The 11,765-nt window shown below is 43.7% G+C and overlaps 1 protein-coding gene across 1 annotated transcript; it reads left to right on the forward strand.

The window, feature by feature from the left end:
• Positions 1–7,830: 7,830 nt before the first annotated feature.
• On the forward strand, positions 7,831–8,829 carry LOC309531597 (olfactory receptor 52K1-like; the record flags this gene model as incomplete). The annotated part of the gene is made up of 1 exon (XM_082221187.1): positions 7,831–8,829. The coding sequence occupies one exon, from the start codon at positions 7,831–7,833 to the stop codon at positions 8,827–8,829; it is 999 nt and encodes a 332-aa protein (XP_082077313.1).
• Positions 8,830–11,765: the final 2,936 nt, after the last annotated feature.

The raw sequence follows: 11,765 nt of genomic DNA on the forward strand, positions 1-11,765 counted from the left end.
CTTAGGCCTTCCAAGGCAAAAAGCGCTAAATGAGCTGCTGCTGGATGGCTGCTTGCCAGGGTTTCTCGATCTGGGGAGAAAACAGCAAAGACCTGGTGAAGAGAGCACAGCAGAGGTTATATTTTCTGAGAATCCTTTGGAAAAACAATCTCTCAAAGGACCTGTTGATGGCATTTTACCATTGCACTGTGGAGAGCATATTAACTTATGGTCTGTGTCTGTGGTTTGGGAGCTGCACGGTCAGGGGAAAAACAAGGCTGTCCAGGGTTGTAAAGACTGCAGAGAGAATAATTGGGTGCACTCTTCCCACCTTAGATCAAATCTATGCTGCCAGGCGCCACAAGAAAGCTGCAGAGATAGCGCAGGATAGTGCTCACCCCGGAAATGATCTCTTTCAGCTTCTGCCTTCTGGAAGAAGGTCCAGGGTTATAAAGGCCAGGACTAGCCGTCTGAGAAACAGTTTCTACGCAAATGCAATTCTGGTTCTAAACGCAGCATAAGGTGTCTCTATAGTATAGTGTATTTTAAAATGGGGTTTCAGAGTTTTTAGGGGGTTTTAAATGTTTTATGTAGTTTTGTAGTAGTTTTATGTAGTTTTCAATTTCACTGTTCTGCATGGGACAATGACAATAAAGATATCGTATATCGTATATCTGTGATTCTTGCATTGCGAGGGGTTGGACTGGATGACCCTTGGGGGACCCTTCCAACGATTCTGCAGTGTTTTGGGGTTTGTTTTAAATTAATATAATCCACTGTACGCTTTTGGGAATATTTTATGCAAACCACTAAGAACCTCCAGCAATTAAGGGGAGTACAAATGGCTAAAACCTTACATGTAGCCATAGCTGAGGAAGAAAATGTATCTTGGCCGATCTTGCATTCTGTATTTTTAATATTTTTGTAAGCTGCACCCATAGAACTCAATGATAAAGGCAACATACCAATGTTATAAATAAAAACCGACTCAGGGAGACCCAGTGCATTATTAGCAGAGCTGTCTTTCTCATAGGGCTTGGTGGTGTGTAGCGCCAGGGCGCCAGTCTCTCAGGGGCGCCCAGCGAGTGGGGGAGCTGTGCGGCTTTGCCAGCGGCCTCCCCTTTCCCTACACGCCCGCCAGCTGTGCCCCGCCAAATATATGGCTGGTGGGCACACAGCTTCCCTCCCGAGCTTCTGCAGGATCGCTCTCCTCCCGAGGAGGCTTGGGAGGGAATAATAATAATAATAATAATTTTCTATTTATATCCCGCCCTCCCCAGCCGAAGCCGGGCTCAGAGCGGCTAACAACAGTAAAAGTAACACAGTTTACATAAAATCACAATCAATTAATTGAAACACATTCTAAAATCAATTCATTCTAAAATCAATTCAGAATCAAATTAATGGCAACCATTGGGCCAGAGTTCTATGAGGATTACCAAAGCATAGCTGTCAACTTTCAGATTTGAAAATAAGGGGTCAGCAGCCTCACTTGTCCCGGGAACAGTCTACAGGATATCTGGGATAGCAGCAGGAAACGGCGCTGGAATAAGGGACTTTCCCACCAAAAAAGGGAAGGTTGACAGCTATGTACTAAAGGAGGGGGTCAGACTGTGCCCACCCCAACAATATTGTGGTAATTCGGGGACACCGGGTGGATATTTGCATCTGCTAAAGACGGCCCTGATTATTAGCTTGGCTGACTGTTTTCCTGTCTTGTTTGGGAGAAGCTCTCCAGAAATAATCCTGACCAAAGATAACAGGGCTAAAGAAAATGTTTAAACAAAGTTTTGCTCAGAAAATAGAAGCTTTTTTTATTGGGAATACTGGATATGGACATAACGAGGGGGAATAAGAAAACATTTCTTTACGCCACAGTGGCAGCGAGAACATTAATTGCCCCCCAAAATGGGAAAAATAAATTATACCGACAAAAAAGGAATGGCAAGATAAATGATTTGACTATATAGAATTGGCTAGAATGACAGGTGTGATTAGGGGTCAGACCAAACAAAAAATTCAAAAAGAATGGGGGAAATATAGAAATTACCTTAAAAAGCAGTGCCCTCAAATTAATAGTTGGACTTGTTTTGATTAACTTTTGCAAAATGAATTATGGGGTAAAAGCTAAAAACAGAAAGAAAAAGGGGTGGGAATCAAATGAGAAGGAAACAGTTTAGTAAAGATGAAAGTAAAGGCAAGTGGAAGAATTGAAATATGGTATATACACATTGTTTAATATTTGTTTAGTATAGATTTTTGTATTTTCCTTTGATATTGTATTGCCTTTTCTTTTTTTCCTTTTCTTTTTCTGTCTTTTTCTTTTTTATTAGTATGTGTTTTTGTGTTGCAAAATAAAAATAAAAATACATATTAAAAAACCAAAAACAACAGGTTTATTGAGTCTCCGTCCTGATTTGCTTGTGCAAAGCTTACATGGATGTTGGAGCATCCCTAGTCTTCACTGAATATCTCCCCCCCCCCCATTTTCTTTTGCAAGAAGGTTACCGTATTTGTTCACCCTGCACTCATCCTGCTTTGCTTGTGGGGTATTTAGACATTTCCTCATCAATCGGTTGTCCATCCCACACCATTTGGTACATTTTCCCCATTGTGAAAAGACCATTGTTGAGGATCCATTGGCGCGAATATTTCCGCTTGCACAAGGCAGTTCCCTCTGGATTTTTTGCCAGGCCCCTTATTAGTGAGGCCGGCAGGGTCACAGGTGCAGGAATGTGAGCTGACCGCAAAACTGCTAAGAACCAGTCAAAAGGGGAATGAGCGGCTGGGTTTTAAAGTGGAAAGTAACAGCGGCATGAGTATTTATTTCCCCCCCCCAAAAAAATTATTAGTTTTCTCTTATAACACATAGACAAAAACACAAAAGAAAAACATTACATTAGTTTTCTCTTATAACACATAGACAAAAACACAAAAGGAAAACATCACATTTGACACAACATAAAAACTTAACAACAATAAAAAACACACAAAATAAAAAAACCTTAAGGTAGATAAGATGAAATTATACAATTGAATATAAATATAGATGGGAAACGGCTATGTATTGTGAGTACTTATCTACTTTAAAAAATTTTCACCTATGATCTTTTTCTTTTAATTCTTCGTTTTTTCTTTGTTCTTTCTTTCTTTTTTCTGATATCTTATCTTTCATTTCACTCCTTTATTGTGAATAGCATTTTATAGAGGTATAAATAACTGTAAATATGAAAAGAGATAAAATATTCTCTAATTTTTTCCTTGGTTATATGTATTTTCTTTTTCTTTTGTATTTTCTTTTGTTGTAAATATGTATGTTTTCTTATTTGTACTTAATAAAAGATCTAATAAATAAATAAATAAAAGTTCAAAACAAAACAAAACACACACAAAATAAAACAAGAATTTTTTCTTCTTGTCCTCTGGTGTATTTACATTGCTAAAAGACTTCCTCGACACCCTCCAATCTGGATTTCATCATGTTACATATTTAGCAGTTCCCAATTTCATATTTATAACATCAGTATCTTCTTTCATTACAAACTTCTTAACCTCACTTCCAATTGTCATCCATATTAATCTTTATTATTAATCTTTTTCTATCCCTTAGCCTAATCTGTTACTTCTAGGGATTTCTTAATTATCTTATATTACAATATATCACTAAATACTCTTTAAATTTCTTCCATTCTTCTTGTGTTTCCTCCTCTTTCTGGTCGCGGATTCTTCCAGTCAGGTCAGCCAGCTCTGAAAAATCCATCATCTTCATCTGACATTCTTCTATTGTCGGTATTTCTTGCAATTTCCAATTTCTTGCAATGGTTGGCTCAGAAATGGAAACAAGAAGAAATTCCGACGAAAGAAGAATGGCAGACAAAATTAATGAACTATGCAGAATTGGATAAAATGACAGGAAGGATTCAAAACCTGTGTTAACAGAGATTCACCGAAGATTGGAAGAAATATACAAATTATTTGAAGAGCAACTGTAATCAACAAATTATGCTAGAAGTTTTGTAAGGAGAAATGTATGAAACATTACAAAGAAGAGAAAGAAGAGAGATACCAGTTATGTGATTTAAATGTAATAGTGAAAATAAGAAATGTAAATCAAGCAAATAGATTGGAAAGTTTTCAGATGTGATCGATGGAAGTAAAAAAAAACAACCTGTATAAGATGTAAAAGTACGTTTAATTATTGTTGAAAATTATATGTTGAAAAACTAATAAATTTTTTATAAATAAATAAATAAATAGATAAAGTGAAAGGTAGCTCCGTTTTTAACTATCATCATCATTTTCACATTGTATATACCTCCTTTCCTTATTGCTGTATACTGTAGGTACAAGCTGAAGAAGCCACAAAATATACAACGAAGCTCACGCCTCAGTCTGATCCAATACAAAAAAAAAAAGTTACAGTGGAAGATCAGTTTTCGAACATCTCGGAAGTCGAATGTTTCAGCTTTCAAATGCCAAAAACCCAGAAGTAACTGCTTCGATTTTCGGATGCTTTTCAGAAGCCGAACGTACCACGTGGCTTCCGTATTGAGTTTTCTAGATGTAAACTCATAAACTCTTATCTCTAATTCTGTAACAAATTATTGTGTTATGCATATCCTTATGAGCTTGAGTTTGTAATCTCCATTTGAGTTTGTAAACCTTGTCAGAATACGTACTTTTGAACGGATTTGTTTTTGTTACAACTGACTATTGATTTCCGAGTAGGGACCACTCCCACTACTGAAATTTATATTGGCCAGAGTTCTTTGTGTGCTTTTTTCTTGGTATATTTCATAACAAGGAGACCACAGTAGAAGCAGAAGGAGGGCAGGCCAGAGGACTTGCCCGCTTGGCCCTTGGAGACCCAGCCTGCTAATTTTAGGAGACCCATTAGCAACAATTATGAGCAGCACCCAAGAGAGGCGCCGGTGCCAGACCTCTGCCGACGATTCGCTCCGGTCATATTTAATGGCGTGGATTATCTGAAACTGGACATTAGAAAGGTCCTTCCATTGGATGGTGAGCAAAACATAGCGGCTTGATTGCATTAGTATTTCAGCATTAGTATATAAGTATTTTAGTTGTATTTTTAAAACTATGGGTTGTACATTTTTCTTTATCTTCTTTTTTGGTGTAAACTGCTTTTTCAATTTTTTTTACAATGAAGGGGCCTATACATTTTATGAAATAAATAAATGACATCGATAAAACAAGTTTGAACTATCTAGGTAAAGCGTTCAAAAGTTAATTGGAATAAGTGATGGGCTAAGAACAAATTGAAAGACAGGTCAGCCTTCTTGCTCTTGTGCTCTTTTTGCGATCCTGTTAACTGGTTCTGAAGAAAGTGGTTTGATTGATTGATTGATTGATTGATTGCATTTCTATGGAGACTGAGGACTTGTTTCTTCTATGCAGTCCATGGAGATCAGCTGCACACCTTTCGCTCCTGAAAAGTGCTTCTTGAGGAACCAGATTAATTCCAAAAATAAAAGCTCATTCCTGGCTGATTCTGCATTTCCACGCAGTGTGTCCATTTGAAAGCAGATATCATAGAATCATAGAATCCTAGAGTTGGAAGAGACCACAAGGGCCATCGAGTCCAACCCCCTGCCAAGCAGGAAAATATAGGTATAGGTGGTCCCAGCAAAGAGGGGCCCTGGATACAATACAATACGATAATCTTTGTTGTCATTGTCCCAGACAGAACAACAAAATTGAAAAAAATCTGCACCAGACATTCAAAACCCAACAAGTCTGCTATCCCAGCCGGGTTAGCCCCCTAAAAACTCTGATACCCCATCATTAAATACAATATACTCCCATAGAGACTACCTTAAAGGTAAAGGTAACGGGACCCCTGACCATTAGGTCCAGTTGTGACCGACTCTGGGGTTACGGCGCTCATCTCGATTTATTGGCCAAGGGAGCCGATGTACAGCTTCCGGGTCATGTGGCCAGCATGACTAAGCCACTTCTGGTGAACCAGAGCAGCACACGGAAATGCCGTTTACCTTCCCGCCGGAGGGGTACCTATTTATCTACTTGCACTTTGAAGTGCTTTTGAACTGCTAGGTTGGCAGGAGCAGGGACAGAGCAACAGGAGCTCACCCGGTCACGGGGATTCGAACCGCCAACCTTCTGATCGGCAAGTCCTAGGCTCTGTGGTTTAACCCACAGCGCCACCCGAGTCCCTAGAGACTACCTTACACTGCTTATAAAACCAAAATCGCATTTGGGTAGAAACTGCTTCTCAGGTGGCTAGCCCTGGTCTTTATAACCCTGTACCTTCTTCCAGAAGGCAGAAGCTGAAAGATCATTTCCGGGGTGAGCACTATCCTGCGCTATCTCTGCAGCTTTCTTCTGGCACCTGGAAGCGTAGATTTGATCCACACCTTGGGCAGGCACCAGGACTGCCAACACCACTTCCTTCTTCGCTCACCTGGGGCATGTGCAGAGAGGGAAAAGCAAGGATCACCTAATCATAGGAAGGGCTTTCAAACATGCATCAAGTAACCACACTCCTTTTGGTGGATGGCAGTTTCCAGAATCAAGCAGAAAGTAGCCAGTAGAGAATGAGACTCTTCAAGGTTGTGGGTTCGAGCCCCATGTTGGGCAAAAGATCCCTGCATTGTAGGGCTTGGAACAGATGCTCCTCTTGCTCCTGTCCATAGCTGTCAACCTTTCCCTTTGCTTGCAAGGAATCCTATTCGGAATAAGGGGATTTCCCTTAAAAAAAGGGAAATGTTGACAGCTAGGGTCCCGTCCCACTCTGCAAGTCAATGATTCTAGGTTGAGGGCAAGTGGGAACGATTCTAGATTGAGGAAAAACTGCTTTTTTGAGGTACAAACAAGTTGCTGTGTACATAAGAAGATAAAACGCAACAAGAGCCCTTGCGAATCTGGCCCAGAATCCTGTTCCGGCTGTGGCCAACCAGACGCACATTACGGGGAACCCGCAAGCAGGATTCGAACACAAGACCCCTCTCCCCTCCTGAGGTTTCCAGCAGCTGGGTTCCAGAAGCATCACTGCCTCTGATCGTGGAGGCAGAGCAGAGCCAACGTGGCTGGTAATAATAATAATAATAATAATAATAATAATAATAATAATAATAATACAGTGGTACCTCAGGTTAAGTACTTAATTTGTTCCATTGGTCCGTTCTTAACCTGAAACTGTTCTTAACCTGAAGCACCACTTTAGCTAAGGGGGCCTCCTGCTGCCGCTGCGCCACCAGAGCACGATTTCTGTTCTCATCCTGAAGCAAAGTTCTTAACCCGAGGTACTACTTCTGGGTTAGCTGAGTCTGTAACCTGAAGCATATGTAACCCGAGGTACCACTGTAATAATAATAATTTATTATTTATACCCCGCCCATCTGGCTGGGTTTCCCCAGCCACTCTGGGCGGCTTCCAACAGAATATTAAAATACAATAACCTATTAAACATTTAAAGTTTCCAAATCCTGAATTTGTCCAGGTTTTCCTGGCTATACGGTAACCCTATCCAACACATATAAAACATCAAACATTTAAAAACCTCCCGATACAGGGCTGCCTTCAGATGTCTTCTAAAAGTCTGGTAGTTGTTTTGGGAGGGCGTTCCACAGGGCGGGCGCCACCACCGAGAAGGCCCTCTGCCTGGTTCCCTGCAACCTCACTTCTCGCAGTGAGGGAACCGCCAGAAGGCCCTCAGAGCTGGACCTCAGTGTCCGGGCAGCACGATGGGGGTTGAGACGCTCCTTCAGGTATACTCCTTCAGGTAACCATTGTAGGCTATGAACAAATCACGCAGCAACCACAAATACTTGACCACAAAGTAAGTCCTTTCCCCATTCCAGGTCCAAAGCCATGTCTGAATTTGGAGGCCCTTCTGAGCTGGTCCAGAACACCTCGGCCAACACCTCCTACACGGATTTCCTCCTCCTCGCCTTCTCCGGCTTCCAGAAGTCTAGGTACCTCCTTGCCATCCCCTTCTTCTGCATCTACCTGATGATCATCTTGGCCAACTCTCTGATCTACACCGTGAAGGCGGAGAGCTGCCTCCACTCACCAATGTACCTCCTTATTGCGCTGCTCTTGGCGGTCAATGTTTTTGGGAGCACCATGGTCCTCCCCCAGATGTTGCTGAGCTTCCTGTTCGGGATCAGCAGCATCTCTCTGACCGGCTGCCTGGTCCAGATGTTCTTCCTCTACCTGGCCATCATGCTAGACACAGGCATCCTCCTCATGATGGCTTTGGACAGGTACGTGGCCATCTGCCACCCTCTCCACTACGCCGACATCTTGAGCGGCAAGCTCCTGGGGCTCCTGGCGGCTGCCGCTCTGGTGCGGAGCGTGTCCATCGTCAGCCCGGTGGTGATCCTGGCCTCCCAGGTGCGCTTCTGCCGCTCCAACGTCATCGAGCACTTTGCCTGCGAGCACATGGCCCTGATGAAGCTGTCTTGCGGGGACACCTCCAGGAACCGGGTGGTGGGCATAGCCGTGAGGTCCTTCACCATCGTCTTTGACCTGGTCTTCCTCACCCTTTCCTACAGCAAGATCATCCTCACGGCCCTGAAAATGGCCTCTGGGAGCTTCCGCCACAAGGCCTTCCACACCTGCGGCACACACCTCATCGTCCTCTTCATCGGCTACTCCTCCTGCCTCTCCTCCTCCATCGTCTTCCGCCTGGCCAAGTCAGCCTCCCAAGACGTCCACAACCTGCTCAGCGTCATGTACCTGCTGTTCCCGTGGGCCATCAACCCCGTCATTTACGGAGTGAGGACCAAGGAGATTCGGGAAAGCATCCTGAGGCTTTTCAGGAGGTGGAGGTGGGCTCTGTTTGGTCCCCGGAAATTAGGCACCTGAAATGGACCAGGTGATGGTTTTAAGTATTCCATTTGCATTCCTAATCCTGGCATCTCTCTCAAGCTCCCACCATGAAAGGGTGCAGATCAGCGTTTCTCAAAGTGGGAGGAGCCACCCCTTGTGGGAAGGTGGGATTACCTGGGGGGGGGGGACTAAGAGGCAAAGGGGCAGCACAGGGGCATAGCTTTCAACTTTTCCCTTTTCTTGCGAGGAATCCTATTCGGAATAAGGGAATTTCCCTTTTAAAAAAGGGGAACGTTGCAGCAGAGGTGTAAATGACGACCAGATTTTGAAAAGCTGCCATCTCTGCATCATCCGTTTTGTTGAATTAATTAGTTGTAACTGGATTGTGAATAAATGTGCAATTGTTGCTGTTTTTAATGCTATTGTGTGGTTACCTTCCTTAGTGTAAGGTTACCAGGCATCCCCGTTTCGACAAATCAGTCCCCTGACAAAATCCATCTATTTAGTAGGAAGGTGAAAAGTGTCCCCCAATGCATTGGAAAAAATCTGGTAACCTTACCTTAGTGGGTCGTGCAAACTGCTCTTCCGAATCCTGTTTTACATAAGGTACGTGTGCCTCCTCCAGGTAAGGTCTGGAGGGTGGCAACACGAGAACTGGACTCTTCTGCCGTGGTTCCCCATCTGTGAAATGCTCTCCCCCAAGAGACTCACCTGGCACCTACATTGTGTACCTGCAGGAACCAGGCAAAAACATCCCTCTTCAACCAGGCCTATAACCATTTAAATGTATTTGTGGGAGGGGGTTATTGGGGTTTTTTTTGTTCTTGTTCGTTTTTATTTTGTATTTTTATGTTGTGAACCACACCGAGATCTACTGACAAAAGGCGGAATAAAATTCAATTGATGATGATGATGTCCCCCACCACAGGTACTACCACCCCCCTCTTAACACCCCATACAAGTTCCCATTCTCTGGAGTTACAGGGAACCAGGCAGAGGGCCTTCTTGGTAGTGGCACCCACCTTGTGGAATGCCCTCCCATCAGATGTCAGGGAGATAAACAACTACACACCTTTTAGAAGACATCTGAAGACAGCCCTGTATAGGGAAGTTTTAAATGTTTGATGTTTTACTATGCTGCTATATGTGCTGGAAGCTGCCCAGAGTGGCTGGGGCAATCTAGTCAGATGAGTGGGGGTACAAATAAACAAAACAAAACAAAACAATAATAATAATGGCAACATGGGAGCTGCTTTGTGACCAGGTGACCCACCTTGGAGCAGGGACCTTTCCTTTTAAATAAGTAGCACAGGCATTAAACAGCATGGAGGGCATACAGATATTGTTATCTGCCACTCCAATCTCTGAGTGGCGAGTCTCCGGGGATTCCAGTTGTTTACCCAGGTTTGGTTTCCTTGGAATTGTCAGCGGAGATTGTGGTGTCTTTAGGATATATGGTTTTATTTCCCCATATGTACAACCTGAGCATAAGACTGAGAGGCTCACAGCACCAACACCCCAACAGGTCTTGCTTCTCTGCTCATCGCAGCTTGGGATCCTGCACAGGGCAAGCAGGTTTCTGTCTTTCCAGCTCCCACACCCAGTTCTCTGGCTCCTGTTCTAGGTAGCAGCTAGGTGAGGAGACTGGAAGCCCCCCCCCCATTAGCCTGGAGGGCACCATCATTTGGCTGCAGCTCTTGCAGTTGGGCTCAATTCTTTTGGGATAGTGACGAGGACACTTAAGTGATCAGCTATTGCTTTCCTTATAGGATAATGCAAACAGCTTTTTTATATTAAGGTATGGGGCACTGGGGAAGAGTTTATGAAACCAAACGGGGGGTAGCTCCCCAAAATTTGGCAACCCTTCCTATATCCATTCCAGTGGGATGCAGGCCTGGTTTGGGCACCATCAGTCATCCAAACTTAAGACCCTGATCAGTTTCTCCTTGGTCCCAGTGGCTTTCGACAGTGTAGCCTGAAATTCTAACCTGTCAACCCGAGTGGCTTCTGTGGCTAGGAGTCGCTTAGACTGGCTTACCGGCTATGGTTGCTCCTGGAACAGGATAGCATGGTGTCTGTGGTCCATACCCCAATGACCTCCCACTTGGACTACTGTGATCCACTCCATGTGGGGCTGCCCTTGAAGGTCCAGAGACTGAAGGTAGCGCAGGAGGCTACCAGGCTGATTAAGTGGGGCGGCCCCATGCGCCACGAGTCCTGAAAACGCTGCCCTGACTGCCAGTGAACTACTGGGCCCAATTCAAGGTTAGTACTAGCATGTAATGCCCTAAATGGCTTGGGACCCAAATACCTAAAAGAGCACCTTCCCAATATCAACCATCTGGCAACCTACAGTTGGCAGGTGAGTCTTGGTGGTGCCGCCACCGAGCTTGTAAGCCCTTTTCAGTTGTGGTTCCCCATTTGTGGAATGCTCTCTCGCGCAAGATGTGCCTGTCTCCCAACATTATTAACCGCGACTCCTGAATTACAGGGGGTTAGACCCAACAATTCTACGACTCTAACTTTCAGGAGGAATCTGAAAATAGCCCCGTTTACCCTGGCACTTCAGAGCTGAAGAACACCGTCCAGGCAATGTTTGAAACCCTACCTTTTTTTGTAGAATGAATTAACTGTTTTTAGACTGCTGTTTTAAAAATTATTATTGCGGATGTTTTTGCCTCAACCCCGGCTCCTTTGGGAGGAAGGATGGGTTAGGGTTAAACATTGAATAATAATAATGTTCAACTTGTCATATTCAACCAAACTCTCCCTTCCCTGCCTGCAGTGGAATCCTAAAACTAGCAGTTCATTTAGGAATTTTACTCAGAAAAGTGATTTGTACCATTGTACATAATCCCAGAAAAGCATGCAAGAGCAGTTGACACAAAGATGCCACGCCAATAACTTTGGCCATTTCGAACAAAGACATGAATTTCCAGGCTCTTTAGCCCAAAGAAATGCTGGACACCAGC

Source organism: Podarcis vaucheri, assembly GCF_965113315.1.
Source record: "Podarcis vaucheri genome assembly, chromosome: 4".
Taxonomy (NCBI): Eukaryota; Metazoa; Chordata; class Lepidosauria; order Squamata; family Lacertidae; genus Podarcis; species Podarcis vaucheri.